General features: G+C 47.7%; 1 protein-coding gene across 1 annotated transcript in view; it reads right to left on the bottom strand.

The window, feature by feature from the left end:
* Nucleotides 1-13,570: 13,570 nt before the first annotated feature.
* Nucleotides 13,571-22,010, bottom strand: part of tcn2 (transcobalamin II) — a 32,416-nt gene continuing 23,976 nt past the window's right edge. Inside the window, exons 9-10 of the mRNA XM_052032046.1 lie at nucleotides 18,046-18,167; nucleotides 13,571-14,957 (exon numbers count right to left, since the gene is read on the bottom strand). Coding sequence (XP_051888006.1) covers nucleotides 14,896-14,957; nucleotides 18,046-18,167 — 184 coding nt within the window. The 3' untranslated portion in view covers nucleotides 13,571-14,895. The remainder of the gene's footprint in view (nucleotides 14,958-18,045; nucleotides 18,168-22,010) is intronic.

Here is a 22,010-nt window from a genome sequence, read left to right as displayed (position 1 = left end):
ACCCCGTCGATTTTTGCCGACCATAGCTCCATCAATTTTCGTGTCAACTGCAAAGTTACTAATCAGACCAGCTACATTTTTCATCCAGACCGTTTGTACGTACGACAAACAACAGAGGTCCCAGCACTGATCCTTGTGGAACACCACTGGTCACAGACCTCCAGCCAGAGAAACATCCTTCCACCACAACCCTCTTTCTTCTATGACCAAGCTTGGTGTAGCAGTTAGCGTAACGCTATTACAGCGCCAGCGACCCGGGTTCAATACCGGCCACTGTCTGTAAGGAGTTTGTACGTTCTCCCCGTGTCTGCGTGGGTTTCCTCCGGGTGCTCCGGTTTCCTCCCACGTTCCAAAGACGTACAGGTTAGGAATTTGTGGGCATGTTATGTTGGCACCGGAAGCGTGGAGACACTTGCGGGCTGCCCCCAGCACACTCTACGCAGAAGATGCATTTCACTGTGTGTTTCGATGCACATGTGACTACTAAAGACATCTTGTCTTACCAGCTCACGTCTGATTAGCTGTCATCCCCTTACCTCTGAGCTGGAAGGGTTATCTGGTTTGGAGGACCCTCTGCGTGGTGCAACTCCCACCTCTAGGTCAGAGTTTGAGCTTTCAGTCTAACCTCAGAGTTTTGAGTACAAGTAGCTCAGACTCCAGGGAGGGCCACACTGCTGGAGGTGCTGGCTTTCCAATGTAGTTCTTAAACATCCACTAAATAGGTGTGGTAACAATGAAGAACTGAGAGTTTTCCCTAATGTCCTGCCCACCATTTGCCGCTGAAACCACACCAACACTCTTCGAAAGTAGAACTAATAGACCTGCTGCCTCACCTCTCCGGAGGCCCAGGTTCGATTCTGACCTCCGATGCTGTCCACGTGGAGTTTGCACGTTCCCCCAGTGACCACGAAGGTTTCCTCCGGATGGTCCGGTTTCCTCCCACATCCCAAGGTCGTGCAGGTTGGAAGGTTAAATGGCCGCTGTAAAATTGCCCCTGGTGTGGTATCATTGATGGGAGTGTGGAGAGAATAGTTTGCAGGGAAAGGGGGTGGGACTGCTCTGAGAACCAGCATAGACTCGATGGGCTGAACGGTCTCCTTCTACATAATGAGATATGGAAACACAGAACTAGCTGTGTGAAAAGTCCCGAGATTGTGAAACTCTTTTTTATTTAGTTTCCCACACATGAACTGTGAACGAGCTCTGGATTCCCTCCGCAATTATAACAGAGAATGCTGGAAATGTTCATCAGGTCAGGTGGCGTTCACGGAGAGAGAAACACAGTTCCCTCTCTCCTGATGCAGCCCTGACCCGCTGAGCATTTTCTGGTTTGTTTTGGACTGGCAGCAGCTGTGTTTGGCTCCGGGATTCCTTCCTGGTCTTCGTCCCTCAGTAGGCAGTGGCTCCCAGACGGAACTCACAGAGACTGCTCTCCATCATTGCTGCTTCCTCAACCCCGAGAGTGAACCCCAGCCAAAGACCAGAGAACGCTGCTCGAGCTTGCCGATGGGGTGTGCCAGAGGGGGACGGAGAGTGGGGGCTGGGGCTGGCTCAGCTCACTGTCCCAGGCTTAGGGGTGATAACCCCCCCACCCCCCACAGGACATTAACATCACCACAGCTCACCAACAAGCACCGACCCCTCCTTGGCTGGCAGGGAGAGGGCCCTCCCTGTCGGATCCTTCCTGCACAGTCGGAGTCTCACTCCCAACGCACACTGTCCTCAAGGTGGCTGCGGGGCATCGAAGATGATTGCCCACTTCCTTGTGGATTGTGCCACAGAGGTCTGTAAAGGATGGGAGTGGTGCTTGTCAAAGTTCACCCCTGAGCAGCTGCATCCACCCGGGTCATTCTCTGTTGCTGTAGCAACTTGATGCATGGGCATCGTGTGAGGAGTTCCACAGGAAATGACTGTGGCTTCTCTGATCAAACTGTGCTCCACATAACAATATTCATAATCAAAGACCCCACCCCCCAGGACATTCTCTCTTCTCCCCTCTCCCATCAGGCAGAAGATACAGGAACCTGAGGGCACGTACCACCAGGCTCAAGGACAGCTTCTATCCCATGGTGATAAGACTATTGAACGGTTCCCTTATACGTTGAGATGGACTCTTGACCTTACAATCTACCTTGTTGTGACCTTGCACCTTATCGTCTACCTGCACTGCACTTCCCTGTAGCTGTGACACTTTACTCTGTACTCCGTTATTGTTTTTTTTAACCTGTAGTACCTCAATGCACTGTGTACTAACTCAATGTATCTGCACTGCGTAATGAATTGATCTGTACGAACGATATGCAAGACAAGTTTTTCACTGTACCTCGGTACAAGTGACAATAATAAACCGATACCAATCATAGAGGACTCTCTGATCTACAGGTGGTTCCCAGGGACACGCAGGGAGACAAACATCAACAGCTGCTGGAAGATCAACAACTCAGAGAAAGATGCACTTTGGACTCCCCGAAACTTGGCCTTCCAGTACAACGAGATGTCTGTAAGGGAATGCTGCTGACTGGCACTTCCCAAGGTGCAAGAGTATGTGCTGAGGGTTGCACTGAAGCTTGGTGCGGCCACCACAAAGACTCTGTGGGGAAGGACCTCAGTCTAGGGTCAAAGACAAGTTTATTGTCACATCTACAAGTACACGTCTGCACAGGTGCAATGAAAAACTGACTTGCAGCAGCATCACAGACACATAGCATCAGGGACTAAACATTCACAAGAAAAACATAAATTAAACATAAATTATACAAGAAAGACAATTAGAAGAATGAAAACAAAGTACATTGTATTGCAAAGTGGTCAAAGAGGTCATGGTGTTGCTATAATGAGGTAGTGATTAGGGTTGTGCTGGCTGGTTCAAGAACTGAATGGTTGAAGGGAAGAAGCTGTTCTTGAACCTGGTGGTGTGGGACTTCCCACCGTTGGCTCCTAACTCCTGTGCTGGTTAAAATATTCTGTTTCCTTCCTCTTTACTCTAGTTTTGAGACTGTGCCAACTCTGTGGGGACCTTTCCTGATCTCGGTCAACCACATAATGGGACAGGACAGCACGAGGACCTACTGGCGTCTGCTTTTGGAAACACACACCCCACTTATTCAAGGTGAGAGGTAGTTTGGTGGAGAATGCCCTGGGACTTCAGGCTTCTGTATCTCCTGCCCGATGGCAGCTGCGAGAAGATGGCATGGCCCGGATGGTGGGGATCTTTGATGATGTATCTTGATCTTTGATGATCAAGCTCCTTCTTGAGGCAGCACCTCATGTGGATGCGACTGATGGTGGGGAGGGATGTGCCCGTGATGTATTGGGCAGAGTCACTACTCTCTGCAGCTTCTTCTGCCACCAATGGACACTAAGGAGCTGGGCCCTGCGTAACAGACCTTCAAATGCTTCACGTGTGTATTGTTTAAGCAGGAAACATGAGTAGCCTTGTAAGACAATGTATTGAATGTAATGAAAGATACATCTTGTTTGTATTTGCTGTAGATATTATGAATAAAGTATATCTTCAGGGAGAAAAGCGCCAACACAGACTACTTTCCATGTGATTAGGGGATTAGGAATGACCCTCAGACCCATGTCCATCCCAACACCAGCAGGAACCAATGCTTTGGAAGTGCCCTTCACATAACCCCCCTCCACCTCCATCCTACATGGGCCACATGGCATTGACCATCCTCCACGTCTCCCCTCCCATCCTGTTCAGTCAGGCTGTTCCCGATCACCTTATGGTGGATGACACTGGAGCGAGCCAAGAGCAGAGTCACAGCTCTGTGCTGGGTTCCAGCCCTCCGTTGTACACGTCTTGCTTACATCCATGTGGCTGATTAAAAGGGTTCCCACCTTTAATCCTGGGCAATCCTGTTTCCCGAGTGGATTTTAATAGGGGTGTTTTGGGCAAGTCTTTAACACGTTCTGATTTAGCCCTGTGTGATACGTCAGATGGCCATGTCCATTGGCCACTGTGGATGTGACCTCACTGGCCTCCTCCAGCCCCTGGCCAGAAGCCACAGATGTGTTTCCAGGTGTTGTGATTCCAGTTGGCACTGAATTACCTTTGGTGGGGCCCATTCCCCAGTGCAGGGACCGGGCAGTTTCCACAGAGACCTCAGCTCCACTTGGAGGGTGCCTGCCAAACCACGGGAGACTGAAGCCCGCTGGGCGATCTTCCAATAATGGAAGTCCAGAAGTAGCTGCCCGCAGGCCCTTGCATAGTATTCCCCAACCTGTCAAACTGGCCTGTCCCTTTAAAAAAACACAATGGTGGATGCAAACACCAAGCCTAGCTCACCTCACCAATGCACGCAATGCCATCTCGGACATCCAGGCTAACCTTTCACTGGTAAATCAACAGCATCAGTGCCATGACAATGGCTGGGGGAAAGGGTCACCCAGTTCACAAAATCACCAATGACAGTGGCCTTTAGCCCGTCCCTGTGCTGGCCAGCTCCTCCCCTGACAATGTGCTCCAACTCCCTCTCCCCAGTTGGCAGCTCACTGGGGAAACCATCACTTCCATTGATCATGACCACAAACTTAGGTGGTTGCTACAGAGGCTGCCCAATCTGCACCTGGCTGGTGCAGACAATTGCCCCTAGCACCTACCTCCTCCGCCCATCTCCCCCTCTTCACAACAACCCAGATTATGAGTGTTTCTGTATCCCGTGAGGAAGCGGTGATGAGCAGCCACCTCAAACACAGTGGCAGCAGGTGAGATGAAGGAGCTTCCACACTACAGCTGGGTTCTGAGTTCCATGACTTTGGAGCCACTGACAAAGGAATGGGGTGGTGCATGAGTGGGGGGGGGGGGGGTGGAGATCATGTGGGTGATGGTCATGTCATACATCATCGCCCTTGGTCCTCCTAACTAGTGGGTGGTGTCTACATGTTCTCCAGCCTTTGGATGGTACAGTTTGTAGGTCCACTGCCCTGGTGGTGGAACGGCTGTCAGTCATGTGGACTACTTTGCCCAGGTCTGTGCATCAACCGGTGTGTGACACTGTCCCATATTACTTTGCGTGCTATACTACCCAATCTGTGTTGTCCTCAATATTAACTCTTCCAGCACTTATCACCTCATGGATTATAGCTTCAGTTTATATTGCGTGTAATACCTCGTTATCAGTGCTATCATTTGTAGACAGCACTTCAAACTGTTAGGCAATGTATTATATACTTCACTCAATGGCACCTTGTGTAGTCCACTGAGACCTGTAGTATCTTGTAAACAATAGACCATATTACCCTTTGCATAAATGTCCTCAGAACTGTATTCAGTGTCGTAATGTGTCTGTGATATATTCAAGTCTAATTCTCCAGGTCTTTTTCATGTCCTGACTTGACCATTCCAATGCTCTCCACCCCTTTCTCCCTCCTTCTCTCCCTGAACTTGAGCTCACCCAGATTTCTGCTGCCCTTGTTCTCATGGAGTCACACAGGCCATTTGGCTCACTACTTCTGTACTGACCATTCAATGCTCAACTCGTCTTCTGCAGATAGGCAGAGAGTTCTGCGATCATCCCCATAACCTCTCCTTTCTTTTGTCCTTTAACATGCTGCTTAAAACTACCTTGTGAACCAAGCTTTTGGGCTAATATCTCCTAATGTGGCTTGGTGTTAATTTTTGTCTGAGAATGCTGAATATTTTTACCACAGTATAGTTCCCATATTAATACATACTGTTGGTGTTTGATATTATATGAAATCCACATCAATGTGTAATACACTACAACTTATCCGTCTGTAACAATTCATTACATTATAAACCATATTTCTCAGTGTCTATTATATTTCAATCAGTGGAAAACAGACTGCTCTGCGCAGTCCGGCTTGTAATACGCTCCGGTGTCTTGGTTTGAAATATATTTTGGTTTGCGCTTCATTTTAGCCTTGCAATGATTTGTTACGCAAAAGCTGCTATATAAATGGAAGCTGTTGTTGTTTTACCAGTCGTGGCACTCCATTGTATGCTCAAATCCCATTTCAGAGGCTTGAGGAGGGTGACATTCCAGTGCAGTGCTGAGTAAAAGCTGCACCTCAGCTGAAAAATCCAGGTGACATCCGCCCTCTTAGACGAGCAAGACCCAAGAACACCACTTGAAGAAAAGGATCACACTCTCCCGTCTCCTGGCCTTATCGATCCCGCACCCAAGATTGGCTTCTGAGGAAAGGTTGGACAGGCTGCGCTTATGGAGTTTCGGAGAGTGAGAGGGGAGGATTGAAACCATGTAAGATTCTGGGAAGTCTTGACAGGGTAGATGAGGAGAGGATGATTCCTCGTGGGAGAATCCAGAACTAAGGATCACCATCTTCTTAATAGGGAAGGATGAAAATGTGTTGGAAGCAGTTCAGAGAAAATTTACTGGACCAAAACCTGCAAGGAGTGGGTCACTTTACAAGATCAGATGGGGTGGGCTTGTATCCACTGGAGTTTATGAGTGAGAGATGCCTGAGAGTGGTTGAAACACAGGGGCTTATGATAAGGTGGACGTAGAGAGACATGGGACTGCAGATGCTGGAATCTGGAGCAACAAACGAGAAGCAGAAAAAACTCAGCGGGTCAGGCAGCATCGGTGGAGAGAAATGGTCAGTCGACGTTTCAGGTTGAGACCCTTTGACTGGACTAAACGTTAGATGGGAGGTAGCCAGTATAAAAAGGTGAGCGTGCAAGGTGCAAGAGTTCTACAAGTCACTGGAGTCACCTTTTAAAAATAAGGAGTTGCCCATTTAAGACAAAGAGGTGAAATTTTTTCTGAAAGCTTTGGGAACTCTCTTCCTCAAAGAGCAGTGGAAGCAGAGTGAAGATTTTTATGGAGGAGATTATTATTCTTAATAAGTGAGGGGATGAGAGGTTAGACCGGGAAGCGAGAGTTAGACAGGAACATGGAGCTGAGGTTGCAGTTTGATTGGCAGGTTTGAAGGGCTGAGTGGCCTCCTCTTTACTCCTGTGTTTGTGTAGTATGCTTTATGTCACTGTCTGTAGGACTTGTGTGCAAACCAGCTGCTCCTTTTGCTACAACCGTGATTACACAACTAAAAGTTCTTCACCGGAGGATGAAGCAGTTTGGGAAACTCAGACCGTGAACGCCAACACTACTTGTAAAAACCTTCAAAAATGCCTGAACACTCACCGTCATCCTTTCAGAGACTATCCAACGCATCTGATGAAGATGGCGACTAGGATGGATGACAGTAGATAGAGCAGCCTCTTTCCAGAGGAACATCATCCAAGTATCCCCTTTGCTCTTCCCCAGAACGTGGAGTGGCCTCATGCATTCTAAAACCCAATCCAGGGAGGGCTCTTCCATTGATTGCTGCTGCTTTGGGAGTGCCACATTGCACTAGTTGGAAAGCCTAATAAAAATCTCCAACAGTAACTGAGTTCCCTCCCAACTTCCCTTTTACAATGACCTGTGATCTCATCAATCTACAACCTGTCCTACGCATATTCCTCACAAGAGGGATGTCCAGACTCTTGCTTTTTCAACCTCAGAATCATCAGGTGCACATATCATGTCAATTTTAAGAATGACGTTAGGAGCCTCTGATAATAGTGAACTGTTTTTGTTGAGCTTCAAACAGACTCCTGTTTTCTTGTACCCACCTGTGCCTTGAGCATTGATGAGACATGTCCCTCAGACAGGCTCACATTCCCCAGGGTGAGTCAAACTCGAGAAAATCCAGTGTAAGAGCATAATTATCCATCGCCACAATTAATCATCAGCACCCAAAATGGCTCAAGGCACTTCCCAGCAAAATAAAATCTGGCACCACATCACAAAAAGAGATCATTAGGGCAGATGATCAATTGATCTGTCACAGAGGCAGGTTTCAAAGGGTGTGACAGGGAGAAGTGGGGAGGTTCATGGATTTCAGGAGCTTGGGGCCAAGGTTGGTGAGGGCAGTGCTGTCAATGTTGGGCTGAAGGTAGGTTGAGCAAGAGGGCTCACATTTGGAGGAATGAACAGATCCGTTGCGTGCTGGAAGGGTGATGGAGGTAGGGAGGTGTGAGGCCGTGGAGGGGGAAGGAATTGGAATTGGTTTATTATTGTCACATGTACTGAGGTACAGTGAAAAACCTAACTTTGCAGGCCATCCATACAGATCACTTCAAAACACAAGTACATCGAGGTAGTACAAGGGAAAAGCAATGACAGAATGCAGAATAAAGTGTTACAGTTACAGAGAAAGTGCAGTGCAGGGAGACAATAAGGCGCAAGGGCCACAACAAGGTAGGTTATGAGTTCAAGAGTTTACCTTTAACGTACAAGAGGTTCTTTCAATAGACTTATAACAGCAGGATAGAAGTTGTCCTTGAGCCTGGTGGTGCATGTTTTCAGGCTTTTGTATCTTCTGCCCAATTGAAGGGAGGAGAAGAGACAATGTCTGGGGTAGGTGGGGTCTTTGATTCTGCTGGCTGTTTTTCTAAGGCATTGGGAAGTGTAGACAGAGTCCACAGAGCAGAGGCTGGTTCTCGTGATGGACTGAGCTGTGTCCACAACTGTAAAGAGAGTCAGCGAGCAGAGGTACGGTGGGTGAATGAACACAAATGTTTCACGTGGCCCAGTCCCAAATGAGTCAACCCATGTTTGCAAGCCGGAGGAGGCACCTCAGGGCTGCCATCTGGGCAATGGGTAGTCCAGGTTCCTGTGGAACGACCGCTGGGGTTACAAAAGAAAAGCCATCGGTCTCAGGTTTCCAACAGCTGTGGGCAAGGCTGACTTTCCAGAACCCACAGGGAGAAAATGGCAGGGATGGACTGGGCTGAGGAAACGATGTCCTGGGAGCAAAGTACCAGGAGCAGAGGAAAAGCAAGGCCACTGCATCAATCTGTCCCCTTCCTTTGGGCCAATTGTTTGTATGTTCTCCCCCATGTCTGTGTGGGTTTCCTCGGGTGCTCGGTTTCCTCCCACATTCCAAAGACGTATGGGTTAGGAAGTTGTAGGCATGCTATGTTGGCGCCGGAAGCGTGGCGACACTTGCGGGCTGCCCGCAGAACACTCTACGCAAAAGATGCATCTTATCTTACCAGCTGCAGCAGATGTGTGGTGCTGGCAGAACGGCAACAACATCGGGGGGCTGGAGTGTGGTCCACGGGCCCCGTGCATCCACAGGGAGTGGGGAAGCAGATGACAATTACCCTCAATCCTCCTTTCACCAGCAGAGGCCCATCACTGGGGCACCAGCCTGAAAGCTCTGTTGGCCACTGGGACGCTCCTTACGTCGACTCGAATTTCATCGGCTGCCCCCTTCTTCTCAGGACACCATGCAGGCTTTGTTTTTCAGGAGGGGGATGAGTATCACATGTCGACTTCCTGAGGAAGTCTGCTCAATAGCAACCAAGTGCTTGGATCTGGTTCAAGTGAGGCAGCCAGGTACATCCATGGGGCATTCCAGACCTGGTTGCATTGCACCTGTGAGTAGGAAGTCCTACCAGCAGGCACACAAACACACGGACGCTATCCTCTGCAAAGCCCACAGTAGGTGTAAAGGAGCACAAAACCTCTCTTTAGGCCCTTTATGAGGTGAGCAACACTCATTCCGAAGTCTGGGAAGCATTATCCTGCTTCACCCGCCATATTATTGTTCATGTCGTCCATTATAGGAAGAAGGTGGAGGCTTTGGAGAGGGTGCAGAAGAGATGCTGCCTGGATTAGAGGGCATGTGCTATAAGGAGAGGTTGGACAAACTTGGGTTGTTTTCTCTGGAGCAGCAGAGGCAGAGGGAGACCTGATAGAAGTTTATAAGAATTATGAAAGGCATAGATAGATAGACGGTATCTTTTTCCCAGGGTCAAAATGTCTAATACTAGAGGGCATGCATTTAAAGTGGGGGGTGGGGGCAGTTCAAGGGAGATGTGCAGGGGAGGCTTTTTTTTTTACAGAGAGTGGTGGGTGCCTGGAATGTGCTGCCAGAGGTGGTGGTGGAGGCAGATACAATAGAGGTGTTTAAGAGATTCTTAGACAGGCACATGGATATGCAGAGAATGGAGGGATATGGACCATGTGCAGCAGAAGGGGTTAGTTTGATTAGGTGTCATTAGCTTAATCAGTTCAGCACATTGTGGGCCGAAGGGCCTGTTCCTGTGCTGTACTGTTCTGTGTTCCACATTACTGTGTTATGTTTTTCTATTGCTCTAGTTAACTCCCTCTAATTTCATGCTGCCTGACCCGCTGAGTTCCTCCAGCACCTTGTTTGCTCCAGGCTCCAGCATCTGCGGTCTTCTGTGCCTTCATCAGGATGTTGCCTGGGACGGAGCACTTCAGTGGTGAGGAGAGACTGGACAGGCCGGGACTGTTTTCTCTGGAGCGGAGGGGGCCGAGGGAGACTAGATGGAGATATATAAAACTGTGAGGGGAAAAGTTAGGATGGGTGATAGAAACCTTTCCCAGTAGCAGAGGTATCTAAAGCTGGAGGGCAAAGCATTTAAGGGGGAGGAGCTCAGACGAGATCCGAGAACGGACATTTTACCCCAATGGGGTTGGAACCCAGAGCAGTGGCTGAGAGGGTGATTGGAGGCGGAGATGGTCACAACTGGGCTGGCACTCGATCACCAAGGCACAGAAGGTTCGGGACCAAGTGCTGGTAAACTGGATTAGTAGAGGTGGGCACTTGCCAGTCGGTGTGGACATGGTGGGCCAGAGGGCTGGTTTCTGTGCTGTACAACTTTACAAACTCTTTATCCTCACTCATCTCCCATCCTGCTGGCAATGCTTCACATGGGGGAGTGCGAGAGGACAAGTTCCCAGGTCCTGTCCCTTTTATGAACACACAAGACCTTTCACCCACGGTGGTCAGGGTGAAACCTAGCTCCCACCTCTCGGAAGCAGCTTCCTACACCTGCCACGGAAGATGAATTAATCAGTTGCAATCCACGTATCCGAATGTGCGTCTGCACCTGCACAGGACAGCTCCGGAGGAGGATGAACTGGATTCCACCATCGGTACTGAGGGCTGTGATGAGGAGAGGGTGCCCATGGGGAGACTGCTGGTGACATCCGCTGGTCGAAATATGAAATGTTCTATTCTCCACCACAAATATCCCTGTGAGCACCAGTGCTTGGTAAACTGTTGATCATTGACTCATTCTGCACCAAAACAAGCCCTTCAGCACACAGAGTCTGTGCCAACCATCAAGCATCCACTTATACCAATCCTACAATCATAGAACAGTACAGCACAATACAGGCCCTTCGGCCCACAATGTTGTGCTGACCTTTAAACCTCACTTAATACTATCTAACCCCTTCCTCCCACATATCCCTCTATTTTAAATTCCTCCATATGCTTATCTAGTAATCTCTTGAATTTGGCCAATGTACCTGCCTCCACCACAGCCCCAGACAGTGCATTCCATGCCCCAACCACTCTCTGGGTAAAAAACCTCCCTCTGATATCTCCCTTGAACACAATGCTCCCAATTTTATTCTCCCCACATTCCCACAAACTCCCCCACCCCAGACTCCACCACCCACCTGCATGCTAGGGGCAACTTGCAATGGCCATTTAACCTACCAAGCCACGTGTTTTTGGGACGTGGGAGGAAACCGGAGCACCTGGCAGAAACCAGGGAGAACGTGACAACTCCATACAGACAAGCCAACGTAGCACAGAAGTCTTCAGATAGAGGGTGAGCTGGCGCCAGAAGCCCATGGAATCGGAGGTTTGAGTTAGAAAGTCCAGCTTTTATCTTGCAGGTAAATGGAGGTGTTAACAGAGCAACAGAGCAGCAAATGTATGTAAACAACGAGAACCATAAGAGCGCCTTTAAAGTAATAAACGTTGGGTGTCACAAGAGCTATTATCGAAGAAAATTTCTGACACCAGGGCCTGCAGAGATACAAGGTCAGGTGACCAAAAGCTTCCTCTGAGAAATTTTATGAAGGAGTTTGGAAGAAGCAGGTGGGTTTAGGGAGGGAGCAAGTAAAATCAGGGACGGACCTCAGACTAAGGATGGGGGGCGAATTTGAGCCTTGAGGATGCAAGTGAGACAGGGAGAGGAAAGGTTACAGTGGGAGTCGAGGTAATGCCAGGTGCCAGTGTACAGCACCAAGGGGGAGACTGTAGGGGAATGGATCACGATGTGAGGTGGGATATGGACATCCAAAGGCAGGATGGCCCTTGGGGTTGCGGGAGACGGTTGCCAAGCCTCGGCCAGGTGACCAATCACTAAACGCACACCGAGATAGTCCTTGACCAACAAATCCAGGGATGCTGGCATGCGGCTGATTCCGAGACACCTCCAGTTTCACCTATCAGACACGTGCAGGGGTTTAAATTTCTCCCCTTTTAGCAGGGCACGTTGAACATGTACACGTTCTACACGTACACAGACACACGAGTGCTCGTCACGTGCTTAATGATTACTGGGCTGTGGGGGCGGTGTCCCCATTGGTCCCACTGTGTGTGACCCTGGAACTACCAGTAACTTCCACTTGTATAACTCAGGGTTAAATCACCCTATCAACGGGACAGCACAGAACAAACAAAGACAGGAAATACAGGGGGCGTTAGATTTTTCTTTTGATTTCATAACCCCCAAAAAGTTGTTGTTCTCTGCAATCTCTCATTAACAGTCCTGTTAGGTTTGCAAACTTTGCAGATGGGTGATAATGGCAGGAAATAAGTCTTTTGTCCCCATTGTTAAGGATGCACAATTCACAGCCTGCACTGATCCTCACAATAACACTGACAATAATGGCTTTTCACTTTTGTTCTATATTCTTAAAAATAACCCTTAAGACAACGTGATTTTAAGTATAATGATGGTTTAAGAATAACCATTTAAACGAAGTTAAGAAAAATGCATTAACCATTAAACAAAAACATATACGCGGCATTTTCCAAACTTACCAAGTGTTTAGTTCTTGCTTCACAGGTAACCAGGGTCCTCAGCAAGTGGTGGCTGGCTTACTGCCTGTTTAAAAGACAGTCACGAGGCTGCCTTCTGCCTGGGACAGAAGAACTGAAGAGGAGCAGCGGGGGCTAAGGTGGACCCCTGGCCTGGAGTTTGCCTGAAGTCCCTGTAACTTTAGTCAAATCGGTGCGTTCTCAGATACGTCAGTCTCGCGACCACTAAGGTGCATCACCAGGCGCTCTGCACACTATTCAGTCTGCTGCGTGCTTTATTCAACTAAATTCAAGAAATGAGCCAAGGCCCCTGAAGGTTGGGGAAGGGAGAAGGACAGGAACAGGTAACTCAGACCAAGGATGTGAGGAGTAGGAGATATTAGGAGGAAACATGTTTAATAGATTTATGGTCCTGAGGGAAAAGATCAAGGATTAGGAACACATGGATTGCTAGAGAGAAATCTGTGTTTATCCAATTCATCCTCTACCAACTTGGGGCTACGTTACACAATCATAATACAGATTATTAAATAAATTTAACCCATCGGCCACAGACCCAGACCAGGGAAATTCCAGTCGAGGAAAGTTTTGGAGACTAGGCATGTTACACTGACCAACATGATGTGGATGCAGGGGAAGTGAAGACAAGTCACGGAAAACGAAGAGAGCAGCAGAGGCATAACTACAGGAACACAGCAAAATAAAACAAGGTGGCTATTTGAGACACTTTAGTATGTAATCTTACAAAAATGCCATGACAATATTTAACAACAATAGTAAAAGCATCAGACCATGAGTTGAAGAAATTTCTGACCTTCTGTGCCTGTATGCTATTCAGCATAATGTTAATGGTTCAACAGTTCACCCGTTGACCACATTTATTTGCACATTTGCTAATATTAACCAAAAGCAGGTTACTGAAGGAAAAATCACTTAAGGAGAATCAATATTTAAAAACAGCTGGTGGTTGTGCAGCGTGAAAGTGGGGCTTTCGGGTCCAGTGAGGAACTCATTACAAGCTTGGGAGCTCTGTCTGCAGACCAGAGGAACGACACAATGGCGCAGTGAGTAGAGCTGCTGCCTCTCAGCTTTGGTGACCCAAGTTCGATCCTGACCTCCGGTGCTGTGTGGAGTTTGCACATCCTCCCTGTGACTGTGTGGGTTTCCCCCAGGTGCTCTGGTTTCCTCCCCCATCTCAAAGATGCGCAGATTGGTAGGTCAATTGCCCACGGTAAATTGTCCCTAGTGAGTAGGTGAATGGTAGAATCTTGGGGAGAGTTGACGGGAATATTGGGAGAACAAGTCATAGGGAGAATGCTCAGAACTAGAATGGATTTGATGGGCCAAATGACCTCCTCTTACATTGTGTGGAAAGATTGCCTCAAGCTCCATCCTGGACTGCAGTGAACAGAGGCAGCGGGAGTGCTAGAGGTGGCACGGAAACATCCTGCTAAGGAGCACACCCTGGATCAGGAACTGGGCACTCCCTATTATGTTACTGTTTGGCAAGGAGACAATCTGGCTTGGAAGTGATGCATGGAGCAGTCAAACAGCCAGCAAGCACTTCCTGCCTTGGCTCAAATTTGAATGAGATGATAAAGGACGAAGGGAACTATGTCCCAGTAAACTCCCGAAGAGCAGCGGGAATAATTAAGCATGGGAAGTGAGGACCCATTGGTCAGAGTGTCCATCGCACAGGCCTTTGAATGGGTGAATCACGGACTGCTTCACACACATTAACTGACTCGGCAATGGCCAAAGCACAGAGAGTGAACGATTGTAATCCAAGTCCGCTCGACAGCTGGGATCTGTACTGGCAAGAATAGATAAATTGGTGAACAAAGGTGACCACCTGCCTCCATATTCATTTGCCCCTAGGTTGGGGCATGATAGCCTATCGATTAAGATTTTTGGCTTTAAAAATCCGTTATTGATTAGCCTGCAATTCAGGGCTCTGAATTAACTCATTAATCACCGACCAATCGGAAGATAGGAACCTACGGGTGGCTGAGGAAAAGGACGCAACTCATTGGGTACTTGCTAGAAGTTGCTGAGTTGCAGGAGGATGTGTTCTCCTGGCTGGGGGTGATAATCCTGGACACCTGCAGGGAGAACACGACATGAGGAAAGTGAGAGGGTAAAGGAGCTCTGCTCAACATCCAGTGGTGCACAAAACAATTCAGCATTCAGAAGTTACTTCTCAGCAATTTGCAATATGCATCTGCAATATGTAGTATAATATGCAGTGAAATATGTGGATTAATATGCAGAATCAGAGGCAAGATAATACACAAAATACATAATGCAATATGTCTTCAGTATATATCTGCGGCATGTCCAGTACTAAATTTCCTCTGCTTGTTTTCCAGTTCACCACTAGAAATACATCAAAAAATTCACATCTATTCTCTGAGCACGAAATGCAGGTTATGCAGTTCTGAAGGAAGGCCGCCTGGTCAAAGGTGCAACCTTCCCGACATGGCGTTTAACACACCTCCCGTGGCATGGCTTTGAAAAAGGCAGGGCCAATTTCTCCAGCCTCCCTCGACCAGTATCACAGAGAACAGGAATCTCACAATGTTGTTGGTGGGTACTGGTTCCCAAAATATTGGTTGCTGCACTTCCTGCATTAGAACACCATCCAGGCGGCACCATCTCCTCACAGCTGCCATCAGGCAGGAGGTACAGAAGCCTGAAGTCCCACACCACCAGGTTCAAGAACAGCTACTCCCCTTCAGCCATTCAATTCTTGAGCCAACCGGCACAACCCTAATCACTACAGTTCAGCAACACTATGACCACTTTGCACTAAAATAGATTTGGTTGTTTTGTTCTAATTGTGTTCTTTCTTGTAAAAATTGTGCATAACTTATGTTTAATTTATGTCTTTCTTGTGAATGCTGCTTATCTGATGCTATGTGCCTGTGATGCTGCTGCAAGTTTTTCATTGCACCTGTGCACATATGTACTTGTGCATGTGACAATAAACTCGACTTTGACTTTGTACTAGCTACTAAGTCTCTCAAAACACTCTGCGGTTGTGATGTCACAGCGGCACAGCTAATGGAACTGCTGCCTCACAGCTGCAGGTTCAATTCCGACCTCTGCTGCTCCCCGCACTGTGTGGGCTTTCTCCAGGTGCTCCGGTTTCCCCCCACATCCCAAAGACGTGCATGTTGGTAGGTTAATTGGCCAGTGTAAATTGTCCCTAGTGTGTCGGTGAGTGGTAGAAGCTGGAGGGAGTTGATGGGAATGTGGGAAGAATAAAACAATAGTATTAGTTCAATGGGTGTTTGACAGTCATGTGGGCTCAGTGCCCCTGTTTCCGTGCTGTATGACTCAATAGTCATAATGTAGATGCAAGGCTTTCCTTCTTTAAGGTGCTACGGAACACCTCAGCTGGGAAAAATCAGTGGCTGGTGCAGTGCTTTAGATCAGAACATTTCCCTGCTTAATCCTTGTTCTCAACTGAGTTTGAGCTTGCTGGGCTGACTCTACACCGGGAAAAGAAAGGGAGGAACCAGAATCCCATTGCTCAGCAGTGACTTCTGCAGGAAGGTGCATGTACTGTCAGCAATCAGGCTGGGCTGTAACACAAGTGGAGGGTGACCACTGAAACCACTGGGGTGACTTTGCAAATGTTCGTCTACTGCAACCCAGCTGCGGATTGGCAAAGCAAGACCAAGGAACCATTGTTAAACTCAAAGGAAGAATGGGAGAGACAATTGGAAAACAGACTACCGGGATAGTGACAAACAAACTTCTTTAATAATGTTTATTAATATGTATACACACGTTTCCACATATGCATTTGCACAATGTGGATGCCTTTATATGTGTAGTGCCAGTGCATAGTTGTACGTGTCACATCTGCATAGAAGCACATGTACATGTCTGTGCATGCTGGGTGCAGAAGGTACAAGGTGTGCAGAGCTGGGGTGCTACAAGGCTGGAAGCTGTAGAGGTAAGACTTCCAGAGGAAACGAGGTCTGTGACAATGGCCTGATGTTCAGGCACATGCCACGGAAGGAGGTCCAAAGAGGTATCCGAGAGCTGACGCTTGGCCTCTGCAAAATGGAAGTCAATTCGCCAGACCACAACAGCACCACCCTTGTCGGCAGATGTGACAATATTAGGATGGGTTCTGAATGAGTGGAGGGCTGCAAGTTCAGAAGGGGGGTAGGTCAGAGCCAGAAGAGTGGGGAAATAAATGCAGTTAACAATGTATAGAGGGTAAGAGGACTGTGGAGGTGCAGTTGGATTTATATATCTGTATATACTGCCCTGCACCACATCTGTAGGCGTCAATATGTACTTGTGCACTGGCTTCATACAGTTTTCCACCAACACCTACCTGTGTCTCTGCTATGGCCCCTGGAAGCTGAGGTTCGTTGGGGCTCAAAACGGAAAGGTTTATAAACCAGGCTGCGATCCCCTTTAGTGAGGGAAGTGCAGCATTTAAAATCACTCTAGTGGGATACCAATCCCTCTGGTGGTGAGGATCAGGAAGTACAGGATCTAATCTTAAAATCAGAGCGAGCTGTTCAGACGACAAAGTAGTTTACACACAAGTATGAGTGGAAATGAGGAACTCTATCCCTCAGAAGGCCACAGAGGCTGGGTGGGAATCTGGAACTTTAAAGGCAGAGATGAGTAGATTTTTATTCAGTCAAATCATTGAGGGATGTGGTACCTAAGTGAAAGTTCTCGTATTTTCTTAGGACATAGAAGGAGATCACTCAGCCCATTGAGTCCAGAGCAATCCCATCAATCCCATTCCCCCCTTTATTTCCTCATAACCTATCCTTTCTCACATGCCCATCAACTCTCCCCTGATTCTACCACTCACCAACACACAAGGGGCAATTTACAGTGGGCAATTAACCCACCAACCTTCACGTCTTTAGGGTGTGGGAGGAGGAAACTGAAGCCCCCAGAGGGAACCCACATGGTCACAGGGAGAACATGCACACTCCACACAGACAGCACCAGTGGTCGGGATCGAACCAAGGTCACTGCAGCCGTGAGGTAATAGCACTACCTGCTGCTAACGCACGGGTTCTATCTGAGTCAGCACCAGGGCGGAGGAGCTTGTCGCCCAGCAGCTGTTGCTAATGTACTTGTCTCTTGTAAGCTCCACACCCAGCTAACCATGCAGCCCAGGGCATTCTCCACCAAACTACCTCTCACCTTCAATAAGTGGGGTGCGTGTTTCCGAAATCAGACGCCAGTAGGTCCTCATGTTGTCCTGTCCCATTATGTGGTTGACCGAGGTCAGGAAAGGTCCCCACAGAGTTGGCACAGTCTCAAAACTAGAGTAAAGAAGAAGGAAACAGAATATTTTAACCAGCACAGGAGTTCAGAGCCAACAGTGGGAAGTCTCTCTTCTGAGAGAAGGAAGATTCAGAAATTGACAACGCCAGAGGAATGTCACGTTGACCAGCCAACGCAACGTGGTCAGGATGGGAAATACGTTAACTGAGCTTCACTACCAAGCATTGGGCCCAGGTTAGTGTCGAGTAAATTGTTCTCTGTCAGCAGTGAAATCAGTATAATTAAACTTTACTCAGAGAGGCACAGCATTGAAATGAGTGGGTTTCCAAGGTGTCTGATTATGGTCTGGCCTACAGCTCCTCACAGGTGATGAATGGGCAGACCTTGCACTCCTCCTGGAGTTTCACCTCAGCAAACATTCCAGGAAGGATCGAGGGAATGTTGCATTGTTAAGAATGTCATTACGGCTGATCTGCCCCAGGCCTCATCTCCTCTTCTAGCCCAGATGTCCCTATTTCCTTATTTACATCCTATACATGTTTCCTTATTTACATCCTATACATATAAATTCCAAGGTTGTTGGTTCAAAAGACCAAAATAAAGGTTTGGTCATCTTTTCAATACTTACTTCACCATAATGCAGTTAAATGTATCCAAAGACTTGACCAGACACCAGGCACGGTAGTGTAACGGTTAGCGTAACACTATTACAGCGCCAGCAACCCAGGTTCAATTCCTACTGCTGTCTGTAAGGAGTTTGTACGTTCTCCCCGTGACTGCGTGGGTTTCCTCTGGGTGCTCTGGTGTCCTCCAGCATTCCAAAGGCGCACGGGTTAGGAAGTTGTGCGCATGCTATGTTGGCGCCGGAAGCGTGGCAACACTTGCGGGCTGCCCCCAGAACACTCTACACAAAAGATGCATTTCACTGTGTGTTTCAATGTACACGTGACTAATAAAGATATCTTATCTTACTGTCTTCATTAAAGGCTGTACTTCTAGACTCAGTCCTACAGAACTTGTCAGGCTGTAATGAAATGCTTTGTTAGTGGGGGCGCTGGGTTTAGTTATAGCCTGGCAGGTCTCCCCTTAAAATAGAAAGATAAATACTAGGACAAAATGGTTGGTTTTAAAATGGGGACAGAATTTGTCTGCATACCATGATTTAATTAATTTCCACTTCACAGGAGAGCTATATTTAGCCCAGAATTCCCATGTACAAGACTCACAAGAGTTTGACTGCTGCACATGGAGTGCTCCCAGAGTCAGAGTGCACCATTTCAGGCCCCGAGTTTATGAAAGCTAATTTTCCAAATTAGTTTGAGATTAAGATCAGTGTGAGCTCATTCAAAACTATAAGGTGGACTTTTCCATCTCTGGAGGACAACAGGATGATTCGATTCTGTCTGTCAGTTTGAATGTGGTTTTCCTCTCTTTGACCAGTGAGGTAGCCCAAGAGATCAGGTCAGCTACTGTGGGGCAAAACCATCCTTGAATGGTTATCCTACCCTGCCTCATGCACAAATTCAGCCAAAGCGTCTCAGGAATGTCCATTGTCTATTCCGTACCACACAGTGGTCACTATATGGGCGGCATGGTGGCACAGCAGGTAGCGCTGATGCCTTCCAGCTCCAGTAACCCCAGCTTCGATCCCGACCTCAGGTTCTGTCTGTGCAGAGTTTGCGTTGTCTCCCTGTGACTGTGGGGGCTTCCTCCGGATGTTCCCATTTCCTCCCACATCCCAATGATAGTTAATTGGCTGCTGTAACTCACCTCTTGGGGCACGTTTATGGCAAAAAAAATGAGAAGGGAGATGAGGAGCAAGTGTGAACGAGAATAAGTTGCAGAGTATATGGAAATAAGGAATGGGGGAGAAATTAGACTTATGGGATTGCTCCCCTGCGAACCAGCATGGATCCCAGGGGCCAAATGGCCTCCTTGTGTGTCAGGTTATATATCTAACAAAGCAGCATCATTTCTCAGTCAATCTCTCTCATATTCCACTATTACCTACCAATTTCCCATGTCCATTACTCAATATGTATCCTCCTTCTTCCCAATTTCCCAAGACACATCGTCCCTACCCCTCACTCTTTCCCAACTCTTAACTTCAACATGCCGTGCTCTGCCCCAGCGCATGAACACTAAATAATCAGTTCCCACTGGCTATATCATGTGATATACTCTGTATTCTCATTATTTATCTTTATCTGGACATTAGTCTTTTTAAGAACCAAAGCTATGGAATAACAAGATTCCCAGCTCACAGTCAGATCTGACACGGCAGTGCAGTGGTTAGTATAATGCTATTACAGCACCAGCGACCAGGTTCATTTCCCGCCGCTGTCTGTAAGGAGTTTGTGCGTTCTCCCTGTGTCTGTGTGGGTTTCCTCCAGGCGCTCCGGTTTCCTCCCACATTCCAAAGACGTACAGGTTAGGAGCTGTGGGCGTGCTATGTTGGCGCCAGAAGCGTGGCGACACTTGTGGGCTGCCCCCAGCACATTCGCAGTAACGCAAAAAGACGCATCTCACTGTGCTTTTCGATGTACATTTGTCTAATAAATAAATACCTTATCTTACAACAGCGCAGAACAAACGGTAGAATGGCTCCAAAACAGAAACACGGGGTTACTCAGGTAGGTCAAAGGTGGGAATGAGTGCTCCACACGGATCGGTGCAGGAGAAAGCAACTTTCTTCATTCACATAAATAACCCGACCCAGGATTCGGAAGTACAATTCGAAAGTTTGCGGATGGCACCAAATTAATATTGTTGTACAGCGGCACAATGTATTAATGGACTCTGTGGACAAGCGAACGGTAAGTGAGGGTAGCAAGTCTTGGGAAAGAAAAAAAATAGAAAGACGTGGGGGAGGGGGGAATAAAAAAGTTGCATGATGGAGCAGAGGATTCTCAATACAGACACATAAATCATAATATTTCTGTTAATAAACCATTAAAAAGCAAAGTTCTTATGTTGAGGAACTTATGTACTTTGGAGTAATGAGAACAGCTACGTTCAACATTTTAAATGTTGAACAAAGCTGTCCTCATTACTCAATTGTCTTAGCTCCCTATCCAATATCTCTGTCCTTTTTAAGACAAAGAGACATTGGATAGCGAGCTAAAACAACTGAGTAAACCAATATCAGAGCTGAGAGGTTCTACACCTATAAGAAAGATTGAGCAGACGGGGTCTCTTCTCTGGAGAGGACCAAGGGAGGACCTGACAGAGGACTTGAATATTCTGAAAGGGTAGACTTGGAGAAGAGGTTTCCATTGGAGCCACAACTAGGGGGTCATAAATAGAAAGAGGCCCTAATAACCTGACTGGCACAGTGGAGCAGCTAGTAGAACTGCTGCCTCACACTCTGACCTGGGTTCAATCCTGACCTCAGAAGCCATCTCTGTGACCATGTGGGTTTCCTCCCACATCCCAAAGGTGTGCGGGTTGGTAGGTTAATTGGCCGCTGTAACTTGCCCCTAGTGCGTAGGTGAGTGGTAGAATCTGATGGGAGTTATGGGAATGTGAAGAGAGTATAATGGGTAAGGGTAGGATTAGTGTAAATGGGTGCTTGCTGGTCAGTGTGGATACAATGGGTCGAAGGTCCTGTTTCCATGCTGGATGACTCCATGGGTTCTAACAGGGAATTCTGGAGAACTGTTACTCCTAGGGTGGCCAAAAAGGTTGATTCACAAATCCAAAAGTACTTGAGACAACTCACAGGGAGGACAGCTGGGATAAACACATGAAGGGAAAAGGGAATTTAGGAACCGTGGATGGGTTAGATGGAGTGAGATGGGAAGCAGGTGAGAGCATGAACCTCAGCAGGGGCCAGTGCAGATTGCAACAGAGTACATTTAACAGCGTAAAATGTGCCACAC

The sequence above is a fragment of the Pristis pectinata genome, chromosome 17 (assembly GCF_009764475.1).
Source record: "Pristis pectinata isolate sPriPec2 chromosome 17, sPriPec2.1.pri, whole genome shotgun sequence".
NCBI lineage: Eukaryota > Metazoa > Chordata > Chondrichthyes > Rhinopristiformes > Pristidae > Pristis > Pristis pectinata.
Note: the sequence above shows the minus strand (reverse complement) of the source record. Positions and strands in the feature narration are given on the sequence as shown.